The 27749-nt window shown below is 40.3% G+C and overlaps 2 protein-coding genes across 3 annotated transcripts; both read right to left on the reverse strand.

Moving 5' to 3' along the window:
- Nucleotides 1-279: 279 nt before the first annotated feature.
- On the reverse strand, nucleotides 280-27474 carry LOC119032487 (extracellular calcium-sensing receptor-like). Its single transcript, XM_037121740.1, has 19 exons — nucleotides 27354-27474; nucleotides 26887-27156; nucleotides 19782-19988; nucleotides 19419-19694; nucleotides 13147-13277; nucleotides 12622-12916; nucleotides 12423-12509; nucleotides 11697-11966; nucleotides 11152-11358; nucleotides 10789-11064; nucleotides 10104-10331; nucleotides 9897-10020; nucleotides 9621-9814; nucleotides 4398-4484; nucleotides 3348-3554; nucleotides 2985-3260; nucleotides 2311-2538; nucleotides 2089-2212; nucleotides 280-2003 (listed from the first exon to the last, which is right to left on the reverse strand). The coding sequence occupies exons 2-19, from the start codon at nucleotides 27145-27147 to the stop codon at nucleotides 1093-1095; spliced, it is 4389 nt and encodes a 1462-aa protein (XP_036977635.1). The 5' UTR covers nucleotides 27148-27156; nucleotides 27354-27474; the 3' UTR covers nucleotides 280-1092.
- LOC119032572 (extracellular calcium-sensing receptor-like) lies at nucleotides 20780-25582 on the reverse strand. Of its 2 annotated transcripts, XM_037121913.1 has the most exons (5): nucleotides 25456-25582; nucleotides 25170-25298; nucleotides 24893-25086; nucleotides 21504-21634; nucleotides 20780-21272 (listed from the first exon to the last, which is right to left on the reverse strand). In XM_037121913.1, the coding sequence occupies exons 2-5, from the start codon at nucleotides 25246-25248 to the stop codon at nucleotides 20954-20956; spliced, it is 723 nt and encodes a 240-aa protein (XP_036977808.1). In that variant the 5' UTR covers nucleotides 25249-25298; nucleotides 25456-25582; the 3' UTR covers nucleotides 20780-20953. The 2 variants fall into 2 exon arrangements, with proteins under 2 accessions (XP_036977808.1, XP_036977798.1); XM_037121903.1 differs by lacking the exons at nucleotides 20780-21272; nucleotides 21504-21634 and having other exon boundaries at nucleotides 24021-25086.
- Nucleotides 27475-27749: the final 275 nt, after the last annotated feature.

Consider the following 27749-nt stretch of genomic DNA (forward strand, 5'->3'; position numbering starts at 1 on the left):
GAGAAACAGGAGAAATAGTAGATCTCCAGGTAAGAAACACTGGCGTAATCATTTGGTATCAGGTATTGTGGAGAGCAAGGCTTATCAGCAGATGCCGATTGCCGACCTGCTGCAGATGAGCATGTGTCAGCTGCTCCAGTGAGTGGAGGACCCCACCCAGTCTCTCAATGCACCTCTGCAAGCACAAAAGAAGAAGAAACAAACACCAAACACAAAATATCCACCACAGAATCTGACAGAACATGTCACTCAACCTCTTTTATTGACTTGCAACATTGTTTAATCTTAAGCTCCACCCAAAGTCAGGATGGGGCTTTAATTTAGTTTCATTTATGGTTGATTATGAGAACGCTAAGACACTTGGTGAAAAAATATGTGTTCCGATATATTTTTTCTTTGAACTGTCAGTTTGATGGAGGGCTATATTATACATCTGTACGATTAGGCTATGGAAGCTGCCAAGAATTTTATTTTCTACTATTAGCACCCCAATAAACCTTATTAGAGGTTCTGACAAACATTTCAAGTCAAATGTAGTTCTTAAAAACATGGCAGGAAAAGTGTCAAGAGGATATAGCATCAACTGATGTAGTGTTAGTGGTCTGAGCATTGTGGATGCATGTGGCTCTATATTATTGTGTGTGGAGAACATCAGCCTACAAGGGGTGTGTGAAACATGACCAGATGTGAACTGAAGGGGTTTGACTTAGGGCAGAGTTTTATCAAACTGAGAAACAAATAGCCCTGCAAGAAAGTGAAACTACAGTATGTTAAACACAACAGCCTATCAACTAACACCAAGGAAACCCATCTGTGATTATAGCAGATGCTTTATCTAAGCAAAAATGCATTTTATATTCATTTGATTTTCTGCTGGCTGAAAGAAATATACATTACATGCATGATATAAATTAATAACGTGACATAAGTGAACTTCGGCATTAATGTTAAAATAAGTCAAGTTGACGTATTTTGTATTGTATACAGAAAAGGTATTCATACCTATATACGGTATGAATACCCTCTCTGTATACAATACAAAAATATGTCAACTAAATGAATTCATCTATCTCATTAAAATAAGTGCAGTTACTAGGTCTGGATTCCCCGACCCATGATTGCCTTCTTTGTGTTCCTCTCTGGTCTCAGCAGGATTATGTAACATTTGGGTCCAAACAGCGCCAGCAAGAGACCAAAACTAGAGGCCAGGATGGCAAATACCTCCACTGCATCTGCATATTTGCCTGGTGAGCTGATATAAGCAGGGACAAAGGCCACCCACACAGCACAGAAGATCAGCATGCTAAAGGTGATAAGATTAGCCTCATTGAAACTATCTGGAAGATTCCTCGCTATAAATGCAATCAGACAACTGAGTAAAGCCAATGAGCCAATATAGCCCAGTAACACTGCAAAACCAATTGTGGACCCAGCTGCACACTCATAAACAATCTTATCATTGTAGTACTGAGTGTTTTTATGAGGAGTTGGCGAGGCAGATACAATCCAAGCAGTGCAGATGGCTGCCTGAACAGAAGTGAGAAAAACAACTGTCCCTCTCTGCTGCAAAACACCAAACCACTTCAGACTGGCGCCACCTCCTGGCTTGGAGGCCTTGAATACAGCCAGAACCACCATGGTTTTTACCAAAATACAAGAGACACAAAGCACAAAGCTGATCCCAAATGCTGCATGTCTCAGCTGGCATGTCCACAGTCTAGGGTAGCCAATAAACAGCAGTGAGCACAGGAAACAAAGTTTAAGTGACACCAAGAGCAGGAAACTCAGTTCTGAATTGTTGGCACGTACTATGGGTGTGCTATGATGATAAATAAAGATGCCCATAACAACAGCACACATACATGTGCCCAGCAAGGAAGCAGCTGTCAAGCCGATACCCAGAGGCTCATGGTAGGACAGAAACTCTGTTTTCTTAGGAACACAGTGGTCACGCTGGGGGCTGGACCAGAAGTCCTCAGGACAACTGGTGCACTCCATGGCATCTATGAGAAAAGGAACAGACCTGAGATACTCTATGTGTTTATATTATTTCTGAATACTGCAATCTTTCAAAAGTTCAAAACCAACTAGTTATATTGCTGATCTCCCCCTCAGAACAAGGGATGCAGTCAAAACAGCACACAGGTTTCCCTCTCTTTCTGGCCATGCGGGTACCTGGAGGACAGCTTTCACTGCACACTGAGCGGGGTGGCTGTAGGGAGAAAAATGAGCATCTGAATCTGTTATTCTCCATTACTATACACTGTTATGATGAATTATCAATTACGTGTCTGAAAAATGAGATATAACCTTTTTTGATTCGAAGTTCCAGAAGATTTTGTTTTCATCAATTGTGAGTTCTTCACCTTTGAAGGCCGACCTCTTGACCTCACCCACATTCTGAACTTTAGTTCTTCCATCAGGGAGCCACAGCCAGTTCATGACATCATATATTGCTAACACATCCCCATTTTCATCAAATGACACTTGATCACCAAATGTTGTGGTGAAGTTGACTTTTTCCAAGTAATACACTAGCTACCATAGAGAGATAAAATGAAGAGGATCGATTAAACCTCAAAGACATAAAGAAATTAATGGAGTGCCTGGTACCCTCTGGTATTTCTTTAGTTTATTTCCTGACCTAATCCACCAGTTTGCTTCAACAAATTGCTATTTCCAACCCTTAGGCTGTCTCTTTGGTGGTTGACTAAGTTGTTGGGAGTAAAATATTTCTGTGTTATCATAGTAAACACGGTGGTACACATAATTAAATCATGACACTGCATACTGGACTTGAATGAATATATCAAAACAAAAACCTATCACTGAGCAAATAATATTAATCACTGACATCACCCAGTAGTGGGTAATCTCCGCTCACTGTTTGTTCGGCACATTACAATTAGTGATATCACTTTGCAGGAAACACTGAACCCTATGATTTAGCCATGTAACAGATGGAGTATGAAGTGATATCACACCTGCCATGGCTCAAGCTCTTTCAAATTGCCACAACTGTGCCCGCTGAAAGGCCCTCTGCCTGGTTCACACTTCAGCATGTCATCAAGGGCATAGGCCAGAGCATACACAGCCTTGTACACATTATACTCTTGTCTGAGATTGGAAACATCCAACAACTCAGTCTCCACATCCTCTAGCTTTTCCTGTCCAGTACATAATGTTCCCCCAGCCTCTATCCAACCTGCTGGAGGTGGTGGGAATCTACATTGAAATGTGAATTCCCAAAACTGGTTTACCTGAAATATATTCAAAACAGTCTTAGAAATGATGACTAATTATTACTACTGCAATTACCAGATCAGATTGCACAGTTAAACTCTCACCATACTATTTCCATAGCTGTTGTTATGGTGTAGGTCAGGAAGCATTTGTAAAAGGAATTCCCTGAAGCCTGGTATTTCTCCTCGACGGATGGCAATGCCAAGTGTGCCAGCCAGGTATGGCATGAGGTCAGGGGTCTGGAAGACACTAGCAGTTGTCCAGGCTTCAGTGGATATCCACTGCAGGCCTGTCACATTCTGTCTCACCACCTGAGTATCAAATAAAATACATGACTCCATAATGCCAGGTCACTTAAGTATTGTCTAGTCTTCTGAACTGTACACAGTACAAACAAATGTTGTCTTACTTTTTCATGCACAGATGCCATCCTTTGTTTTGGACAGTATTTCATGAGGAAAGTGATACATACCATCATAACAAAAGTTTTGTATAACTTGTCTGAATCTGATCATGCTTTAACCCTGATAACAGGACATTAAACAAAAAGAGGTGTAACCTATTCAAATTAACATATTTGCCAATATGTTTTTGCAACTTAAATCTTTCAGTTTTATTAAAAAAAAATACATCTTAAGTTGCAGTTCAAGCCTAACCTCTTCCATGAGGTTCATCATGTAACTCTCATGTGCAAACACAATGACCACACGAGCTGTAGATTTCTTCATCACATCCACGATCCTTCTTAGTTTATCTGGGTCATTGCCCCATGGCAACAACTCAAAGTAGGCAAGACAACCTCCACCAGAGTTTGGCAGGTCAGATTGGAAGGATCGAGCAGCATGGAGTCCATAGTCATCATCACTGACCAGCAGACCTGCCCAAGTCCAGCCAAAACGCTTCAAGATCTGAATTATAGCCTTCACCTGAGTAAATAAAGAGATTCATTTTTGCAGGCTGAAACTGTCTTTGTATGGAAAACATGTCAAAAATATTTCAGCTGGATAATATTTAGTTATAGCATTTCAAGGAATATAACTGTTTTTTTTTTGTTGTTGTTGTTGTTGTTTTTTTGTAGTGTAGACACATTCTTTCTTGTGAATGTTTATCTGCACATTCTATTGTGCAGTTCCGTTAAGCTGACAGATAGTCACCTGGAAAGCATCACTTGGGATCGTCCTGAAGAAGGATGGATACTTCTGTCGGTCACTTAGACAAGAACATGTGGCAAAATAACTCACCTGTGAAAGACACAGACTGTATTGCCTGAAAACATTCAAAGCCTTTTCCAGCTCTTTCAATATTTGATGTTTACTTGATGTTTACATGTGACACTGAATCTGACATCATCTTAGAATGATCCAACAGAATTACTAGAGGGCAAATTGGCAAACTTACCATAGGCACTCTGTACAAACCTAAGACAGAGGAGATGGCAATAGAATGTGCAGAAAAAGGATCACCCACAATCCCTATGACTGGAGGGGTTCCTGCACAGGTCTCATCTAATATAATCTGCTCCTCTTGACCACTGACTGCGGATAATACTGCACGAATTGCAATCCCTAGTTTGACACAGTTATCGTAAAGACTGTATCCCAGAGTCACATTAGGTAGCAGGTTGGAGTTTCTGTTGATCTCATCAATAGTAAAGGCCATGGTCTGGACCCTCCTAAATCCTACAACATCAAAACTAACACATACACCACTATTAACTATTGAAAATTGCAGCATACAAATACGGTGACAACATGAACACATTGCACAAATAAAAAATGTACAATCAAATATCAACAATTGCTTACAATAATTAAGTAGATACAACAGTAGGAAAATTAACAGAAATAGATATGACACATGGAATTCATTTTCTCCAGTTTCACTTTTACCACATCCCTGAAAGACTCACCCGTGGCAGGTAGGCTGTTGTGGGTCCGAGGTAAAAGACAGGTCAGGAAGCACAGAGAAGAAGTGGATCCGAAATGTCCCACCTAGAACCACATCTCCAGCCTTGTGCATCTCATTTAGATGAAACCGTCCCTGTAACCGGCAGGAGGAGGAATACAGAGGGAAGGACACAACAAAAGAGAAGTAGGAATACAACATCATGACATACATGAGAGAGAGCAATTTAATATCTAAAAATCCCCACATGACTTTCCTCCAGTTCATCCCTTTTCTGAGCCCAATCAGTTGTATTGCTGTCAACCTCTTTTATTGAATTGCAGCATTGTCTAATCTTAAACACCAACCAATGGGCTATAAGGAGGAGTTGGGGAAGGACCAAAAATGTCTGTAACTTTAGATTGATTTTGATCATACTAAGACAAAGGGTAGAATGCTGTCTTCCCATCTATTTTACTCTGCACCATATTTTTCATGACAGCACACAACATTGTTTGGCTTGACGCATAGCAAAAGCAACATGTTGCAACAATATATATTTTATTAAAGATCTATTGCCAGTTCTGGGACCTATAATGTTAAATATTTTTGTTCCTGTGATTAGGCTTCTGCTTATGGAATCAAATGTTTTAGTGTTTTTCTTTTTATTGCAAATTATCTGGTACGGCCTGCTCACTTCCAAGTCACCATGGTGGAAAAAGGCATTGAAAAATACATTTTATACTTGTCATGTCTTTGAAGGCTACATTCAAGAAGGTATAAGTCTTGTGATTCAAATTACTAAGCCTACACTACAAAAGTATTTATTTCTTTATATATTCCACAATATATCACAGTTTTGCTCTTCCTGTGCATCTTCCGAAGTATCTTCATGGGCCCTGGAAACAGTATAGGGGTCACTGGTGTCATCACACGCTACTTTTGTCACACACACATACCAAGCTTTTGCCATGGGTAGTCACCAGGTTTGCAGTAATCGAGAGGAATGAAGGAATATGATAGGTAAAGTAAGTATGTTCAGTCATGATGCTATTGTTTATGTAAGCACGACTTTAACTGCGGTGTTTGTTTACTGCCAGAAGTGATATGAGTCGGAGCTGGGGTGAAGCTGAAGTGAGGTAAATGCTTGGTGTGTTTTATGTGTATATAAATTTTGGTGGCTGCAATAAATTGCGTTGTTAAATTGTATGTGGACGAGGAGCAGAAGTGTAGATTGACCTTGTTGTGCAGTATATTTTTTATTTTTTCATATGCAATTTTCTAATGAAACGGTGCCAGAAGATACAAGATTGTGCACCAGTCAGAGCTGGCCCATAGACAGTATAGTATGTATTATTTCAAAATATTACATAAGCCCACAGCAACATAACGTAATAGCAACGACTATTAAATAATGGCAAGGCCTTTTTTCTGGGTTCCTGACTGGTTGCACTGTACCTGTCCTCTGTGAGCGGGATGGGTTGAGAGGCGAGCTGCCTGAATCTGCCTGGACCGAGACCCCAAGACCAAGGGAGAGAATTGCTTACACTGTAGCGGAATCACAACATCCCAAAGACTGAAGCCATCCAGCGCCCAGTGAAGGAAAGGAAGGAAAGAAGAGGAAGACGTGAAGAAGATACAGGTACAGTAATGTCAATGTGTTGAAGCAAAAGGAAATTAATAGTCTAATGCATCGTAATTACCATTGTTGGAGCAGAGTGTTAACCTGCTAGCTTACTTTGGACAATAGCAGCATTGTTTAATAATCAATAAATAGCTGAGTCAACGTGTGTTAATGTTATTCCACCTTAAATTCATCAGGGACATTTGGAAAGCTAATGTTAGGCCTGTTCTGGTGATATTTTATAGGTGTCTTTCCTGTTCGTAAGTCAGTTAAAATGCTATTAGTTTTCCATCCTCTTTGTAATAGGGTCTTTGTAAGCAGTCACAGTTTATGTTTGTTAAAGTTTACATCGGTGTTAAAGTGCAGTTGATTATTGTTAATACTCTAAACGTTATCTTCCCCATATCATTCATAGGTGAAATATATATATATATATATATATATATATATATATATATATATATATATATATATATATATATATATATATATATATACACACTGCACTTGCATTCTGGTTAGACTGAATTGTATTGCCATGACAAAGTTGAATGAATCTCATCACACTTTAATTATTATTATTATCATTATAATTATTTTTTAATAAAATGTAACATCCAGGGTCACATATACTTCTCTTCTCTTTTCAGATGCACTTTTAAAATATTTCATCATCACCCCAGTGACGTAGCATCAGGTGCTCCTGTACCCCTACCTAAGCACAGCAGAGTGACACAGCATTAGGACCAAAGGCTGCACCAATAGACCTGCTGACTGGCCATCTCTTGTAACTGACTGAGGGGGGTGCTGTCTAAGATCTTTGCTAGGCCACCAAATTTCTCAGGGCTGGCACTGGTACCAGTCGAGCAACAGCCTATTCTTTTGAACACCAAGGGACTGTAACATGTTCTCTATAGGTTATTTGGCCATTTTAATATAAAGTAACTAAATGTAGTGTACTCTATGCAGACAGTAATATTGTGAGGTAATATATTTCTTACATATGAAAATAACTAGTAATATGTAATATCTTGCAGTTTGAAAGTAACTTTGCCAAGACTGCCAGACAACAGACTGTCTTTCGATAAGTGTACTGTGAACAGTGCAGTAACATTGAGGTAAGGAAGCTGTTAAGATACTGCAATTTTATTTTCTCCTATTAGCACCTTAATAGATTTGCTTAGGGGTTAATTTGCAACACATCATAACAGTACTGCAAATTAAAATGAAAACCATCTTCATTACCTTCCTGTTAGATCCTTTCTTAGAGGTGAATTTGTCATACATTGAAACAAAACAGTGCTGCAAAATTAAATAAAAAACATCTTTATTTCACACCTGTTAGATCCTTTGAGATTTTCTCAGAGACTAAGTTCTACACCTCACAACAGAACTGTAACATAAATTAGAGCGATGATACATATCTGTTATTTCAGACACACCTATTTGGCAAGCCCTGAGCAACTATATAATTCTGACAAGTCAACTATAGTTCTAAAATGCATAGCATGAAAAGTGGCAATAACATATATTATCAGCTGATTTATATAAGTGGTCTGATCATTGTGGATGTGTGTGGCTATATGTCAGTATGTACAACCTCCTGCAAACTGTGGAGAATATCAGCCTACGAGGGATGTGTGAAGTGAAGACAAGATGGACGGATGTGTTCTAACTTAGGGCATATATTTCTTATTATTTTTATCATTATTATTAGTGTATTTATGACCTCCTATAAACTGTGAAGAACATCAGCCTATGAGGGATGTGGGAAGTAGGGACCAGATGTGGAACAATGAAGGAACAACATATGACCCTGCAATCAAGTGAAACTTTGTTAAACACAACAGTCTTTAATTACACTAACAAAAACCCATTGATTGTTATATAAGATGCTGTTGAATAACTTTTTATAAGCAATGTGACATTTCATATTCTTTTCACATTCCTTTGGGTGAAATCCTCTATGTCACATACATCATATAAGTTACCTATGTGACACAAGCTACCTACGTACACTTCCTTTGTGACAGAAGAGAACATATGTGATGTAAGTGAACTAACATTAAAAAATGAATCGAATTGTCTTTTTCTTGTATTTTACATAGAAAAATGTTTTATTCTGTCTCATGAAGACATTGAAGTGAAGTTACGAGGCCTGAACTTCCCGACCCATGATTGCCTTCTTTGTGTTCCTCTCTGGTCTCAGCAGGATTATGTAACATTTAGGTCCAAACAGTGCCACCAAGAGACCAAAACTAGAGGCCAGGATGGCAAATACCTCCACTGTATCTGCATATTTGCCTGGTGAGCTAATATAAGCAGGGACAAAGGCCACCCACACAGCACAGAAGATCAGCATGCTAAAGGTTATAAGTTTGGCCTCATTGAAACTATCCGGAAGATTCCTTGCTACAAATGCAATCAGAAAACTGAGGGAGGCCAATGAGCCAATATAGCCCAGTAACACTGCAAAACAAACTGTGGACCCGACTGCACACTCATAAACAATTTTATCATTGTAGTAGTGAGTGTTTTTATGAGGAGTTGGGGAAGCTGATACAATCCAGACAGTGCAGACTGCTGCCTGAACAGAAGTGAGAACAATAACTGTTCCTCTCTGCTGTAAAACACCAAACCACTTAAGGCTAGCTCCCCCTCCTGGCTTAGAGGCCTTGAATACAGCCAGAACCACCATGGTTTTTACCAGAATACATGAGACACAAAGCACAAAGCTGATCCCAAATGCTGCATGTCTCAGCTGGCATGTCCACAGTCTGGGACGACCAATAAACAGCAGTGAACACAGGAAACATAACTTAAGTGACAGCAAGAGCAGGAAACTCAGTTCTGAATTGTTGGCACGTACTATGGGGGTTTTATGATGATAAATGAAGATGCCCATAACAAAAGCACACATACATGTGCCCAGCAAGGAGGCAGCTGTCAAGCCAATACCCAGAGGCTCCTGGTAAGACAGAAACTCTGTTTTCTTCGGAACACAGTGGTCACCCTGGGGGCTGGACCAGAAGTCCTCAGGACAGCTGGAGCATTCCATGGCATCTATGAAAAAATTAACAGACCTGAGATCATCTATATGTTAATATTATATCTCAAAACTACAGTGTTTAAAGTTAAAACCAACCAGTGCCATTACTGATCTTCCCCTCAGAACAGGGGATGCAGTCAAAACAGCATACAGGTTCCCCCTTTTTTCTGGCCATGCGGGTACCTGGAGGACAGCTTTCACTGCACACTGAGCGGGGTGGCTATAAGGAGAAAAGTAGATATCCATCATCATACACAACTTTACACTACTATAATGAGTTATCCATGGGGTGTCAGAAATAACCTTTTTTGATTGAAAGTTCCAGAAGATTTTGTCCTCATCAATTGTGAGTTCTTCACCTTTGAAGGCTGACCTCTTGACCTCACCCACATTTTGAACTTTAGTTGTTCCATCAGGGAGCCACCGCCAGTTCATGACATCATAGATAGGTAAGGCATCACCATTCTCATCAAATGACACTTGATCACCAAATGTTGTAGTGAAGTTGACCTTTTCCAAGTAATACACTAGCTAAATAGAGATATGAAAAATGATGATGAAAAACTAAAGAGGACAGATTAACTTTCAAAGACCTAGAACATGTTTTGTGGTGCCCAACCCTCCTGTATCCATTTTATGCTTCCCTAACCTATTCCTGCAGTCGGCATCTAGTATTTGCATCTTCCAATCCAGAAAATGTCACTGCCTGTGGTTGACTAGGTTTCTGAGGGTTACAAAATATTTCTGTATGATCATGATAAAAATGAGGGTAACCACTAACCAATTTTCAAATTGCATACATGTAAGCACATATAAAAACAAAAACCTATCATGGTGCTAATAAAACCATCAACTGTGATCACCTGGTAGTAGGTAATTTCCTCTCTCTATTTGTTCAGCACATTATAATAAGTAGTACCAATTTACAAGAAACACTACACTATATTATGTAATCATATAACAGATGGACTGTAAAGTGATCTCACACCTGCCATGGCTGCAGTTCTTTCAAATTGCCACAGCTGTGCCCACTGAAAGGCCCTCTCCCTGGCTCACACTGCAGCAGGTCATCAAGGGCGTAGGCCAGAGCATACACAGCCTTGTACACATTATACTCCAGCCTGAGATTGGAAACATCCAACAACTCAGTCTCCACTTCCTCTAGCTTTTCCTGCCCAGTGCATAATGTTCCTCCGGCATCTACCCAACCAGCTGGAGGAGGTGTGAATCTACACTGAAATGTGAATTCCCAAAACTGGTTTACCTGAAATATATTCAAAACAGTCTTTGAAATGATAACTATATATTTTTATTGCAATAACCAGATCACAATGCATAGTTAAAGTCTCACCATACTATTTCCGTAGCTGTTGTTATGGTGTAGATCTGGAAGCATTTGTAAAAGGAATTTTCTGAAGCCTGGTATTTTTCCCTGACGGATGGCAATGCCAAGTGTGCCAGCCAGGTACGGCATGAGGTCAGGGGTCTGGAGGACAGTTGTAGTTGTCCAGGCTTCACTGGCCATCCACTGCAGGTCTGTCACATTCTGCCTCACCACCTGTGTGTCAAATAATAGAAATGTAACTCAATAATGCTATGTCACTAAAATAATGTCTAGTCTTCTGAATTGGACACATGAGTGATGTCTTACTTGTTCATACACAGATGCAGATTTTTCTTTTTAACACAGTATTTTATGAGCAGAGTGATGCATATCATAACCAACATGTAGTTTGTCTGACTACCTGATCATGTTCTAAAAACAGGATATTGAACAAAAAGAGGTGTAACTTATTCAAACTAATATATGTGTCACATAGCAATATACCACATAAATCTTTCACTTTGATGACAAAAAATCAAGACATCTAACTTAGATTTTAATTCAAGCCTAACCTCTTCCATGAGGTTAATCATATAACTGTCATGTGCAAACACAATGACCACACGAGCTGTGGATTTCTTCATCACATCCACGATCCTCCTTAGTTCATCTGGGTCATTGCTCCATGGCAAAACCTCTAAGTAGGCAAGACAGCCTTCACCAGACTGCACCAGGTCAGATTGGAAGGATCGAGCAGCATGGAGTCCATAGTCATCATCACTGACCAGCAGACCTGCCCAAGTCCAGCCAAAATGCCTCAGGATCTGAATCATAGCCCTCACCTGAGTGAATAAAGAGAATAGTTTGCAGGCTGAAATAATCTTTCTTTGGAACCATGTTAAAAAGGTTTCATATTGGATAATATTTAGTTACTGCATTTAAAGGAATAGAACAGTTTTTGCAGTGAAGAGACATTTGTTCTTGTTTAACTGCACATCCTTTTATGCATCTTCATTTTGCTGATGGTCCAGCCAAAGTGGTTAAGAATCTGAATCATAGCATGTACCTAAATGAATACAGAGATTAGTGCACAGGGTTAGGGTTAGGTTTAAATAATCTTGCGATAATCCTCTCAGTAGAAAAACTGGCCTAAAAGGTTTCACATTGGTTCATATTTAATCACTGCATTTTAAGGATTATAATCATCATTGCCATGAAGGGACTTTCTTGGTTGTGAAAATTTCACTGCATGCTTTATCTTAATCATGCTTTATTTATTATATATGATAGATGGTCACCTGGAAAGCATCACTTGGGATCGTCCTGAAGAAGGATGGAAACGTCTGCCGGTCACTCAAACAAGAACATGTGGCCGAGTGACTCACCTATGAAAGACGCAGACTGTACAGCCTGAAAACATTCAAAGCATTTTACAAATCTTTCCACATTTGATAATTACTCTATTTTTACAAGTGACAAGTGATTTGGCAAACTTACCATAGGTACTCTGTACAAACCTAAGACAGAGGAGATGGCAATAGAATGTGTAGAAAAAGGATTACCCACAATCCCTATGACTGGGGGGGTTCCTGCACAGGTCTCATCTAATATAATCTGCTCCTCTTTACCACTGACTGCGGATAATCCTGCACGAAATGCAATCCCTAGTTTGACACAGTTATCGTAAATACTGTATCCCAGAGTCATATTAGGTAGCAGATTGGAGTTTCTGTTGATCTCATCAATAGTAAAGGCCATGGTCTGGACCCTCCTAAATCCTACAACATCAAAACTAACACAAATATCACTGTTAACTATTGAAAAAGTCAGTATACAATAACTATGATAACATGAACATATTGCAATAGTACACATTTCACAAACAATTACTTCAGTTGAATATCAAAACATATATCCAATAATTAAATAGATACAGCTGTAGGAAAATGAACAGCCATACATATGACTCATGGAAATGATTTTCCCCAGTTTTTGCTTTTGCCATTTCCCTATGAGACTCACCCGTGGCAGGTAGGCTGTGGTGGCTCTGAGGTAAAAGACAGATCAGGAAAGACTGAGAAGAAGTGGACTCGAAATATCCCACCCAGAACAATATCTCCAGCCTTGTGCATCTCGTTAAGATGAAACTGTCCCTGTAACCGGCAGACGGAGGATAAAAGAGGGTAGGTAACAACAGAAGAAAAGTAGGAATACAAGAACATGAAACACATGAGTGAGAGCAATTTCATATCTAAAAATCCCCACATGACTTTCCTCCTGTTCATCCCTTTTCAGAGCTTAGTCAGCTTTACTGCTGTAAACCTTTTTTATTGATGTGCAGCACTGTTTAATCTTAAAAACCACCCAATGGACTATAAGCAAGAGAAGAGGCGGGGCCTAAAATCGTTGAAATTTGAGATTGATTTTGAAATTACTCATTATTTTTCAGTAGATTTTTCAACCTGAATTAGTGACCAAACTAAATGCACTCAATATGTTTTTTAAGAATCCCTCCACACCGCCCATGACCGTGATCTTCCACCACCGGAAAAAAATAGTCCGTAGGCCTAATGATGAAGCCTAATACTCTAAGCAAACTTTAATTTACATCCTTGAATATGCCCCACATATGCTCATGCATTCCTTGCTCTGTGGACTGTAACAAAAAGGCATACATTGTTAAATAGTTAAATAGCGTTGATCCCTGTGGTTAGGCCTGCACTTATGAAATCACATGTTGTACTGTTCTCTTTTTTACTGCAAATTATCTTGTATGGTCTGCCCTCTTCCAGGTCACCATGGAGGAAATTGGTATTGAAAAATAAATTTTATTCTTGACATGTCATTAAAGGCTACATTATAGAAGGTAAAGCCCTATTGTGTTTCACAGTGCTAAGCCTACAAATAAAAATATTTATTCCTATCTCATAATATACCAGAACTTGATCCTTTGGCTGCTCATCCCTTTCTTCAGGGCTATTTGTTCATGTAAAATAAAACAAGGATGTCGTGCTTGCAGTTTGATATGATGATTTCAGTGCATTTATTTTTGTTGTTCTTACCTCTGAATTTTGAGGAAATGTATCTTCAAAATTCCTATGCTTCATCTCATAATGTTACTTCAAATTGGAAATCTTCATCACAGATATAGTCTCCTGGTATATTAAGCACATGGGTCTTGTGTTGGTTGGAGGGAGAATGAATGCACATTTTTCAGTCCATTCTTCTTTGAATTGCCAATTTTCACTGTCCACTTGTCTTTTAGCAGTGAACTTGGAACACACCATTTTTGTGCAATCTCGATGTCAGATGACATGGAGACAAGTCCCATTACATGTGCTGACCCAACAAAAACACATGGTGAAGGAACAATAGTTCGGGGGCCACAAAGTCTGAGCATTGTTGATGCATGTGACTATATGTTAGTGCTTACATCCTCCTGAAAACTGTGGAAGGCATCAGCCTACAAGGGATGTGTGAAGTAGGACCAATGTGGTTTGACCTAGGGCACAGTTTTATCATAATAAACAACATATAACCCTGCAAGCAAGTGAAATTGAGTTAAACACAACAGTCTTTACTTACACCAATGAAAACCCATCCATTGTACTATAAGATGCTGTAGAACAACTTTTTCTAAGCAGTAAGACATTTCATTCAATTCACATTCTTGTGCGCAAAATCCTTTACGTCAATAACATGACATAAGTTAATTGTATACATTACACTTACATTTACATTTAGGGCATTAAACAGACGCTTTTGTCCAAAGCGACTTACATACATTCGTAATTCATACATACATTCACACAGTGATGGTGATGCAAGATGCCAACCAGCGCATCAGGAGCAGTTTGGGGTTCACTATCTTGCCCAAGGACACTTCAACATGCAGACCAGGGGAATTAAACCAGCGACCTTCCAATACGTATACGTATGTGACATAAGAGAACATATATGATGTAATGGATGGCTCATGGTGCCCCCCGAGGCAGATGTGTTTGTTCACTCCGCTCTTGAATGATGACTTCTTCTTATTTTTGGTGTGTATTTTGCTTTTTCTGTGGTGCATACATGCCATGCACTGCGAAGCAGACAGGCACATACAGCATACAGGTATTGCTGGACATCGACAGCTCACACAGCCTTTTTGATATCACTGGCTCCATACCACCGGATCTACAACACACTATCCGCAACCGCGGTCACCATCAGGAAGGCCCCGAAACACTGAGCCCGAGTAAGCTAGCTGACCCCAGGATAGTGTTTCAGAGACGCCAACACAAGTGGGGCGAGAGGGGAGGGCTACATGCTAGGCTAAAAGCTTGTGCTAGCCGACCACCACTACCCAGCCTCTTGTTAGCTAACCTGCAGTCTCTGCAAAACAAGCTGGATGAGCTAAGAGCCAGGAATACAGCTCATTGGGAAATAAGCGAGTGTTATGCTCTAATCTTCCCCGAGTCCTGGCTCTCAGACAAAATCACAGACTGCGCTGTTCTGCTACAGACTCACTCCGTAAACCGAGGAGACCGGACTACAGCCTCTGGGAAGGCCAACGGGGGAGGTGTGTGTGTGTGTGTGTGTGTGTTTATCAACAACTCATGGTATGAAGATATACTGATTGTTTATCAACACTGTTAGCAAGTGATAGGATGCATCACTGACGGGAAAGAAGCTGCCTACAGGAGGGAGGTGGCCAGTCTGGTGTCATGGTGTGAGGACAACAACCTCACCCTCAACACAAACAAGACAAAGGAGATGATAGTGGACATTAGGAAGAAGAGGAGCCCTCATCAGCCACTCCACATCCTGGAGCTTGAAGTAGAGAGGGTGGGCAGCTTTAAATACCTGGGTGTCCACATCAGTGATGACTTCACTTGGTTATTTAACACCATGTAGCTGGTAACGAGGGCCCAACAGCAGCTGTATTTTCTGAGGAGGCTTAGGAAGTTGGGCATGTCGCCTGAGATCCTCAGCAACTTCAACAGCTGCATTGTTGAGAGCATCTTGACTGGTTGTATCACTGTCTGGTAAGGCAGCACTTCTGCTTTGGACCGCAAACACCTGCAGAGAGTGATAAAGACTGCAGAGAAGATCACAAGAACTCCAATGCCCTCTCTGCAGAGCATTTACCACCACAGAGTCCACAGAAGAGTTGCCTCCATCCTCAGAAGACCCCATCCACCCCCAGCATGGACTGTTCACACTTCTACCCTCAAGCTGGAGGTACAGAAGTGTTCAGTCCAAAACTAACAGACTAAAGAACCCTTTCTTCCCCATTGCCATCATATAGGTGTCTATTCTAACTCACGACTGTCCCTACTGTTCACATTTTTGCACTTGCATAACTGCACAGTTTTCAGATTTGCACTGTTTTATTTTACATTATTATTATTATTATTATTATTATTATCATTATTACTATTATTATTATTATTATTATTATTATTATTATTATTAACAATATTGTTATTGTTGCTGCTCTTTCTATTCATCACATGTTTTCGCCATTTGTAAAAGTGCTTTGAAAGTGCCTTATGTAGTTTCTAGGCTCTCCTCATCAAAGGTGTCGGCATGTAGTTTGATGATAAAAGGGAGGCAAGGCTGGGTGGAATGATAGAGCAATCTTTATTGAAACAGATCTCACGCCAGCATCCGAACCAGAAGCGGCCACTTTTCTGGCATTCTCAAATCTATGGCAAAAGCAATGCCAAAATGCTTCGCCCTTTGCCCTATCAGAAATCCTATTGTGCCTTTGATCTTAGGAAATCTACCAAATGCCACCACCACTGTTCTTCCTGTGGGGGCCTTTTTTAGAGTCCCCTCTCAAGTACACACCCACTTCTCGTGATTGGTCACTTTGGTAAATTATCCAATAGACTAAAAGAGGAGTTGACCTGTCTCCCTGCTCATCTCCCATAACTCATCTAACTTGGCTGTGGTCAATCTTATGTCTCCTCCCCAAAATGACCTCTCTGTTCCTCTACAGGAACCTAAATGTTACGGCATCTCCCACCATTTGGCGTGCATGCCAAACTCAGGTTTTTGTACTTTATGGTGGCCTGCTGTCTGCTATCTTTAACACTCACACAGCTGAAAAACTACTCTGGGACCCCTGTAGCAGTGAGCCCCACTCTGTCTACAGTCCTTAGCTCACACAAGGAGGAGAAACAGCTTAAATTTATACTGAACTGAAGTAAAGATCAGACTGTGTTGCAGTCCAGATACCTCACTTACTTGTACATTGTATATTTTGGATGCATATATTTCTTGAAAACACTATTGGCATTCTGTGGACAACAAAGGAAGAATTTCATTTAATAATTGAGAACATGTTTCTTTACTGTGCATATGACAAAAAACACTTTGAATATTGTGACAATAAACACTTTGAATATTGAATCTGAAGTTACATAAGTATATAGAAACAGTTTTCGTTCTGTCTCATTAAGCAGTTACTAGGCCTGGGTACCCCAACCCATGATTGCCTTCCTTGTGTTCCTCTCTGGTCTCAGCAGGATTATGTAACATTTGGGTCCAAACAGTGCCAGTAAGAGACCAAAACTGGAGGCCAGGATGGCAAACACTTCTACTGCGTCTGCATATTTGCCTGGTGAGCTGATATAAGCAGGGACAAAGGCCACCCACACAGCACAGAAGATCAGCATGCTGAAGGTGATGAGATTAGCCTCATTGAAACTATCTGGAAGATTCCTTGATATAAATGCAATGAGAAAACTGAGGGAAGCCAATGAGCCAATATAGCCCAGTAACACTGCAAAACCAACTGTGGACCCAACTGCACACTCATAAACAATCTTATCATTGTAGTATTGAGTGTTTTCATAAGGAGTTGGAGAGGCAGATATAAGCCAGGCAGTGCAGATCGCTGCCTGAACAGAAGTGAGAAAAACAACTGTCCCTCTCTGCTGCAAAACACCAAACCACTTCAGAATGGCTCCTGCCCCTGGCTTGGAGGCCTTGAATACAGCCAGAACCACCATGGTTTTTACCAAAATACATGAGACACAAAGCACAAAGCTGATCCCAAATGCTGCATGTCTCAGCTGGCATGTCCACAGTCTGGGACGACCAATAAACAGCAGTGAACACAGGAAACATAACTTCAGAGACAGTAGTAATTGGAAACTCAGCTCTGAATTGTTTGCACGTACTATGGGTGTGCTACGATGATAAGTAAAGATGCCCATAACAACAGCACACATACATGTGCCCAGCAAGGAGGCAGCTGTCAAGCCAATACCCAGAGGCTCATGATAGGAGAGGAACTCTGTTTTCTTTGGAACACAGTGGTCACCCAGGGGGTTGGACCAGAAGTCCTCAGGACAGCTGGTGCACTCAATGGCATCTAAGAAAACAGAAACAGACCTAAGATACTCTATATGGTAATATTGTGTCTCAAAACTGCAATGATTACATTTCAAAACCAACTAGTTTTATTGCTGATCTCCCCCTCAGAGCAACGAATGCAGTCAAAACAGCACACAGGTTCCCCTTTCTTTCTGGCCATGCGGGTACCTGGAGGACAGCTCTCACTACACACTGAGCGGGGTGGCTATAGGGAGAAAAATAAGTATCTGTTAATCTCCATTACTTTATACTGCGATAATGAGTTATCCATGATCTGTCTGAAAATTCAGATACAACCTTCTTTGACTGAAAGTTCCAGAAGATTTTGTTTTCATCAATTGTGAGTTCTTCACCTGTGAAGACCGACCTCTTGACCTCACCCACATTTTGAACTTTAGTTGTTCCATCAGGGAGCCACAGCCAGTTCATGACATCATAGATTGCTAAGGGATCTCCATTCTCATCAAATGACACTTGGTCACCAAATGTTGTAGTGAAGTTGACCTTTTCTAAGTAATACAGTAGCTACCAAAGAGAGATGAAAGATTAAACCTCAGAAACCAAAAGCAGTTCATGGGATGCCTGACCCCGTGGTATTTGTTTTGTTTTCTCTAATCTATTCTAGCAGTTGCCTTCAACAAATTCGTATTACCAATCCAGATACTGTCACTTTGGTGATTGACAGGGTTGTTGACATGGTCAACATGGGTGTACCCAGAATTAAGTCATCAACCTTCATACTACACTCATGAACATATCAAACTAAGAACCTGAGACAAAAATGTTAACCACTGCCATCACCTAGTAAAAGGTAATTTCCTTTCACTATTTGATGGCACATTACAATTACTAGTACCACTTTGTAATAAACACAACCATTTGAAAAACTCATATAACAGATAGAGTGTAAACTGATATCGCACCTGCCATGGCTCCAGTGTTTGCAAATTGCCACAGCTGTGCCCGCTGAAAGGCCCTCTCCCTGGCTCACACTGCAGCATGTCATCAAGGGCATGGGCCAGAGCATACACAGCTTTGTACACATTATACTCTGGCCTGAGATCAGAAACATCCAAGAATTCACTCTCCACTTCCTCTAGCTTTTCCTGTCCAGTACATAATGTTCCTCCGGCTTCTACCCAACCTGCTGTAGGTGGTGTGAATCTACATTGAAATGTGAATTCCCAAAACTGGTTTACCTGGAATATGTTCAAAACTGCGTTAGAAATGATGACTATATATTATTCTTGTAATTACCGGATCAGATTGCATACTTAAACTCTCACCATACTATTTCTGTAGCTGTTGTTATGGTGTTGGTCAGGACAGGTTTTTAGTAGGAATTCCCTAAAGCCTGGAATTTCTCCGCGACGGATGGCAATGCCAAGTGTGCCAGCCAGGTAAGGCATGATGTCAGGGGTCTGGAGGACAGCAGAAGCTATCCAGGCTTCACTTGCCATCCACTGGAGGCCTGTCACATTCTGCCACACCACCTGTATGTTGAATAAAATTAATGGCATGTCACTTAAGTATTGTCTCATCTTCTGAACTGGAAACAGTACACACAAGTAATGTCCTACTTGTTCATACACAGATTCAATCCTTTGTTTAACGCAGTATTTTATGAGCAAAGTGATCATACCCTAAAACCCTGCTAACAGGACATTGCACAAAAAAGGTGTAACCTATTCAAGTAAATATATTTGTCACAGGCCAATATGTTATTGCAACTTAAATCTTTCATTTTGATAAATAGAACGTAAAAAATACATATAAGTTGAAGTTCAAGCCCAACCTCTTCCATGAGGTTAATCATATAACTGTCATGTGCAAACACAATGACCACACGAGCTGTGGATTTCTTCATCACATCCACGATCCTCCTTAGTTCATCTGGGTCATTGCTCCATGGCAAAACCTCTAAGTAGGCAAGACAACCTCCACCAGAGTGTGCCAGGTCAGATTGGAAGGATCGAGCAGCATGGAGTCCATAGTCATCATCACTGACCAGCAGACCTGCCCAAGTCCAGCCAAAATGCCTCAGGATCTGAATCATAGCCTTCACCTGAGTGAATAAAGAGATTAGTTTTTGCAGGCTGCAATAATCTTTCTGTGGAAAACATGCCAAAAACGTTTCATTTTGGATGGTATTTAGTAATTGCATTTCAAAGAATATTGCAGTCTTTGCAGCGAAGAGACATTCTTTCTTGTGAATATTTAACTACATATTCTTTTAAGCGTCATCATTTAGCTGATGGATGGTCACCTGGAAAGCATCACTAGGGATCGTCCTAAAGAAGGATGGAAACTTCTGTCGTTCACTCAGACAGGAACATGTGGCAGAATGACTCACCTGTGAAAGACACAGACTCCAGCTCTCTTTCAATATTTGATGGCTACTCTATTTTTACAAGTGATGTTAAGTCTGAGATCACATCAAAATTATTCAACAGAATTACTAGAGGGCAAATTGGAAACTTACCATAGGAACTCTGTACAAACCTAAGACAGAGGAGATGGCAATAGAATGTGCAGAAAAAGGATCACCCACAATCCCTATGACTGGAGGGGTTCCTGCACAGGTCTCATCTAATATAAACTGCTCCTCTTTACCACTGACTGCGGATAATCCTGCACGAAACGCAATCCCTAGTTTGACACAGTTATCGTAAAGACTGTATCCCAGAGTCACATTGGGTAGCAGGTTGGAGTTTCTGTTGATCTCATCGATGGCAAAGACCATGGTCTGGACCCTCCTAAATCCTACAACATCAAAGCTAACACAAATACAACTATTAACTGTTGAAAAATACAACATACAATAACTGTGACTACATGAACACATTGCACAAGTACACATTTTACAAACAAATATGTCAGTTGAATATCATCAATCACTTACAATAATTTAAATATATAAAACAGTAGGAAAATTAACAGACATATAAATGTCTCATGGAATTGATCTTCTCGAGTTTTTGCTTTTGCTGTTTCCCTGAGAGACTCACCCATGGCAGGTAGGCTGTGGTGGCTCTGAGGTAAAAGACAGGTCAGGAAGCACAGAGAAGAAGTGGACTCGAAATATCCCACCAAGAACAATATCTCCAGCCTTGTGCATCTCGTTAAGATGAAACTGTCCCTGTAACCGGCAGACGGAGGATACGAGAGGGGAGGTAACAACAGAAGAGAAGCGGGAATACAAGAACATGAAACACATGAGCGAGAGCAATTTAATATCTAAAAATCCCCACATGACTTTCCTCCTGTTCATCCCTTTTCAGAGCTTAGTCAGCTTTTTTACTGTCAGTGTCTTTTATTGAGTTGTCTCATGTTAAACACCACCCAATGGGCAAGGCTTGGAATTATTGTAACTTCTGACTGATCTTTCTCATACTAAGACAAGTGGTGGAACACAATGTCTTCCCATCTATTTGACTTTGACTTTGCTCTGTCTTTTTCAACAGAGGTTGGAGGTAAAGCATTAGAAAAAGAACACATTACACTAATATATATATATATATATATATATATATATATATATATATATATATATATATATATATATATATATATATATATATATATATATATATATATATATATCAGGGATCTATGGCCAGCACTGGAACCTACAGTGTTAAACATTGTTAATTTTTCACTCATGGCTGTTGTTGTCCTTGCTAAGTCTGCTGTGGTTAAGCCTCTATTTAAGAACCCACATCTCGACCCAGGATCTCTAATAATTACAGACCAGAATCCAACCTTCACTTCTTCTCTAATGTCTTCAAAAGAGTTGTGTCCCAGCAACTTTCAGGCTGGCTACTTAATAATAGGCTTCTGGAACCTTTTCAGGACTTAAGAGAGTCTTGGACATCTGTGGACATGCAACATAGATTAAAATTTAAATGTCTGACTAGGGAACTTCTTGGACAGTTATGGACATTCAAAGTGGGCTTAGTACTGCAACATCCGACTGGGACCCCTCTTGGGCATTTGTGGACATGCAACATAGGTCGGAATGTCTGGCTTGCAATCCCTTTGGACACCTATGGATGTGCGCAACAGGTTAAATATCTGAACGTCTGACTGGGGACCCTATTCGATGTCTGTTTACATACAATACAGGTTCAAGGGTTGTGTGCGCTAACCACCTCACATCCGACTGATTCAGTAACGAGGGTCATTACAAAGCTGGCTTTGCCTCGACACTGACTCTCGTACAAGGATCAAGTCCTAACCATACCACAGGTTAGTGTCTCCACGTTTGGGTAGTATTTGCAGTTGCCCACGAGTATGGTGAAGTCAGCTTGAAATTGGCTAATTAGTTAGCTCCACTTTGGTCCACTATACAATGGTGTTTGACATGAGTTTAAGGTGTAAATATTATGAGGGGTCTTGGTTGTCACAGTAAACATTCTGGAAACGTGCACACTGGAGACTGAGATTATGCAAATAGTGTCCAAGTGTTTGGAGACTGTGTTGGAGATAAATACAGCTTTCGCTAGCACTTAGCCATTAGCTACATGGTAGTAACTGTAACAGCACATATGAACAAACTAAGTAATATAGTCAGACAGACTAACCATTCTGAAACATCCTGCTGCAGCCACAGAATCTGTATTTTTTTCAGGCGCCTCTCCTTCTGGGTCTGATTCTGTGTCAAACTGGTGAATGACAGCATCTCTACAAGCCAAAGCATTACGCCTACCATAAACATTAGCGCATGCTACCGCTAGCTTAAGCGGAATCATTTCCCTGCCATCTAAAGCATTTGGGGAGACTCGGAAGAGGTCGGGAACAAATCTCTTTGGTGTGCTCAGCTGTGCTAGAAGCTTTCGGCGCTACAAGGATGTTGTCTGCTCCGATTCAACATGCGAAGTCTGAGGAGGTTTCATTAAATAAGTAAAGTATAGTAAGCAATAAGGCTAATGCTAACTAAACTAACTAAAGCTTTAAATAACTGTGCTGGGACAAAACTGCAATATGTATAGACATTTAACATGATTACATAGTTATACCCTTATTAGACTTTCTCAAAAGTTAATTTGCAACACAAAAACAAACAAACAAAAAAATCTTTATTTCTTATCTGTTGGACCCTTTTCAGACTTTTTCAGAGGCTGAGTTGAAACACCTTACAATTAAACAGCAACATGAATTATAGCAATAACCCATATCTGCTACTTCAGACACACCTTCTTTGGCTGGTCAGTACAGTTATATACATCTGACAGGAATTTCCAGTCACATGTAGTTATAAAATAAATGGAATCAAGTGGCAAGAGAATGTAGCATCAACTGATGTATATGAGATATGTGCAGTGGTGACTAGATGTGGACCCATGTGGTTTGATTTAAGACACCTTTTTTCATAATAAACAAAAAATGACCTGGCAAGTAAGTAAAACTGTGACAAACACAACAGGCTTTAATTTAGCAATATTGAAATTCCATCCATCGTGACATAAGATGCTGTAGAATAACTTTATCTAAGCGATTCGACATTTCCTATGTTTCATATTCTTGTGGGGAATATCCTTTACGTAATGTGCATGACATTATTTACATATGTGATGTAAGTGAACTTGCATAATATTGTTAAAATAAGTCAAGCTGACAAATTTTTGTATTGCAGACAGAAAAAAGTATTCATTGTGTCTCATGAAGATAAGCGCAGTTATTACGTTTAGACTTCCCGACCCATGATCGCTTTTCTTGTGTTCATCTCTGGTCTCAGCAGGATTATATAACATTTGGGTCCAAACAGTGCCACCAAGAGACCAAAACTGGAGGCCAATATGGCAAACACCTCAACTGCATCTGCATATTTGCCTGGTGAGCTGACATAGGCAGGGACAAAGGCCACCCACACAGCACAGAAGATCAGCATGCTGAAGGTAATGAGTTTGGCCTCATTGAAACTATCTGGAAGATTCCTTGATATGAATGCAATCAAACAACTGAGGGAAGCCAATGAGCCAATATAGCCCAGTAACACCGCAAAACCAACTGTTGACCCAACTGCACACTCATAAACAATCTTATCATTGTAATATTGAGTGTTTTTATGAGGAGTTGGTGAGGCAGATACAATCCATGCAGTGCAGATTGCTGCCTGAAGAGAAGTGAGAGCAATAACTATCACTCTCTGCTGTAAAACACCAAACCACTTCAGACTAGCGCCTCCTCCTGGCTTCGATGCCTTGAACACAGCCAGGACCACCATGGTTTTTACCAAAATGCATGAGACACAAAGCACAAAGCTGATCCCAAATGCTGCATGTCTCAGCTGGCATGTCCACAGTCTGGGACGACCAATAAACAGCAGTGAACACAGGAAACATAACTTCAGAGACAGTAGTAACTGGAAACTCAGCTCTGAATTGTTGGCACGTACTATGGGTGTGCTATGATGATAAATAAAGATGCCCAGGACAAAAGCACACATAAATGTTCCCAGCAAGGAGGCAGCTGTCAAGCCAATACCCAGAGGCTCATTGTAGGACAGAAACTCTGTTTCCTTTGGAACACAGTGGTCACGCTGGGGGTTGGACCAGAAGTCCTCAGGACAGCTGGTGCACTCACTGGCATCTATGAGAAAAGGAACAGACCTGAGATAAACTATATGTTGATATTATATCTCAAAACTACAATGTTTAAAGTTAAAAACCAACCAGTGTCATTACTGATCTTCCCCGCAGAACAGGGGATGCAGTCAAAACAGCACACAGGTTCCCCTTTCTTTCTGGCCATGCGGGTACCTGGATGACAACTTTCACTGCACACTGAGTGGGGTGGCTATACTGAGAAAAGTAAATATCCATTATTATGCACTATTTTACATTGCTACAATGTGTTATCCATGGTGTGCAAAAAACAACATATATAACCTTTTTTGATTCAAAGTTCCAGAAGATTTTGTTTTCATCAATTGTGAGTTCTTCATCTATGAATGCTGACCTTTTGACCTCACCCACATTCTGAACTTTAGTTGTTCCATCAGGGAGCCACAGCCAGTTCATGACATCATAGATTGCTAAGGCATCACCATTCTCATCAAATGACACTTGATCACCAAATGTTGTAGTGAAATTGACTTTTTCCAGATAATACACTAGCTACCATAGAGAAATAAAAAAACAGAAAAAAACAAAGAGGACCAATTAGGATTCAAGCAATGGCTATTTCTAACCCAGATACTGTCACTTTGGTGGCTGAACAGGTTGGTGATGGTTGAATATTTCTGTGTTATCTTGGTTAACACGGGGGTACCCAGAATTCAATTATCAAACTGGATACTACCACTCATGAACATATCAAAACAAGAACCTACCACTGTGCTAATAATTTTAACCTCTGCCATCACTCAGTAGTAGGTAAGTAGTACCACTTTGCAAGAAAGATTAAAACATATGATTTAATCATATAACATATGTGGTGTAAAGTGATAGCACACCTGCCATGGCTCCAGTTGTTTCAAACTGCCACAGCTGTGCCCACTGAAAGGTCCTTTCCCTGGCTCACACTGCAGCATGTCATCAAGGGCATAGGCCAGAGCATACACAGCCTTGTAAATATTATACTCCGGCCTGAGATCGGAAACGTCCAACAACTCAGTCTCCGCGTCCTCTAGCTTTTCCTGTCCAGTACATAATGTTTCCCAAACCTCTACAGAACCTGCTGCAGTTGGTGCAAATCTACACTGAAATGTGAATTCCCAAAACTGATTTACCTGAAATATGTTCAAAACAGTCTTAGACATGATGACCATATTATAATATTGCGCAATTACCAGATCTGATCGCATAGTTAAAGTTCTTACAATGCTTTTTCCATAGCTGCTGTTATGGTGTATGTCAGGAAGCATTTGTAGAAGGAATTCCCTGAAGCCTGGCATTTCTCCTCGACGGGTCGCAATGCCAAGTGTGCCAGCTAGGTATGGCATGAGGTCAGGTGTCTGGAGGACAGTAGAAGGTGTCCAGGCTTCACTGGCCATCCACTGCAGGCCTGTCACATTCTGTCTCACCACCTGAGTATCAATTTAAACATAAAAGTCCATAATGCCATGTCACTAAAGTATTGTCAGGTCTTCTGAACTATACACAGTACACACAAGTGGTGTATTACTTGTTCATACATAGATGCAATCCTTTGTTTTACAAAGTACTTTATGAACAAATCGATGCACATCATCGGAACTACAATTTTGTGTAATTTGTCTGACCACCTGATCACACCCTAAAACCCTGCTAACAGGACATTGCACAAAAAGAGGTGTAACTTATTCAAATAAATATATTTGGCACAGGCCAATATGTTATTGCGAATTAAATCTTTCATTTTGATAAATAGAAAGTGAAAAATACATATAAGTTGAAGTTCAAGCCCAACCTCTTCCATGAGGTTAATCATATAACTGTCATGTGCAAGCACAATGACCACACGAGCTGTGGATTTCTTCATCACATCCACGATCCTCCTTAGTTCATCTTGGTCATTGCTCCATGGCAGCACCTCTAAGTAGGCAAGACAACCTCCACCAGAGTGTGCCAGGTCAGATTGGAAGGACCGAGCAGCATGGATTCCATAGTCATCATCACTGACCAGCAGACCTGCCCAAGTCCAGCCAAAATGCTTCAGGATTTGAATCATAGCCTTCACCTGAGTGATAAAGAGATTAGTTTTTGCAGGTTGAACTAGTCTTTCTATGGAAAACATGATAAAAGATTTTAGCTGGATAATATTTAGTTATTGCATTTCAAGGAATATAACTGTTCTTGCAGCGTAGACACGTATTTCTTGTGAATGTTTAACTGCACATTCTTTTATGCAGTTCCATTAAGATGACAGATAGTCACCTGGAAAGTATCACTAGGGATCGTCCTAAAGAAGGATGGAAACTTCCGCCGGTCACTCAGACAAGAACATGTGGCAGCATGACTCACCTGTGAAAGACACAGACTGTAAAGCCTGAATACATTAAAAGCCTGTTCATGCCCTTTCAATATTGTATGGTTACTCTGTGTTTACAAGTAACAGTAAATCTTATATAATATAAAAATTATTCAAAAGAATTACTAGAGGGCAAATTGGCAAACTTACCATAGGTACTCTGTACAAACCTAAGACAGAGGAGATGGCAATAGAATGTGTAGAAAAAGTATCACCCACAATCCCTATGACTGGAGGGGTTCCTGCACAGGTCTCATTTAATATAAACTGCTCCTCTTGACCACTGACTGCAGATAATCCTG

Source organism: Acanthopagrus latus, chromosome 2 (assembly GCF_904848185.1).
Source record: "Acanthopagrus latus isolate v.2019 chromosome 2, fAcaLat1.1, whole genome shotgun sequence".
Lineage (NCBI taxonomy): Eukaryota > Metazoa > Chordata > Actinopteri > Spariformes > Sparidae > Acanthopagrus > Acanthopagrus latus.

Excerpts from the sequence above, each read along its gene's own strand:
- LOC119032572 (XM_037121903.1), bottom strand. The coding sequence starts at position 25,248 with ATGGCCAGAAAGAAAGGGGAACCTGTGTGCTGTTTTGACTGCATCCCC. Across the intron at positions 25,087-25,169 it reads GAAGATCAGTAATGACACTG|ATGCCAGTGAGTGCACCAGC; the intron begins GTTGGTTTTTAA and ends CTTTTCTCATAG.
- LOC119032487 (XM_037121740.1), bottom strand. The coding sequence starts at position 27,147 with ATGATTCAAATCCTGAAGCATTTTGGCTGGACTTGGGCAGGTCTGCTG. Across the intron at positions 12,917-13,146 it reads CCACAGCCTACCTGCCACGG|TTTTGATGTTGTAGGATTTA; the intron begins GTGAGTCTCATA and ends TATTTGTGTTAG. Across the intron at positions 3,555-4,397 it reads TCCCAAGTGATGCTTTCCAG|GTGGTGAGACAGAATGTGAC; the intron begins GTGACTATCTGT and ends TTTGATACTCAG.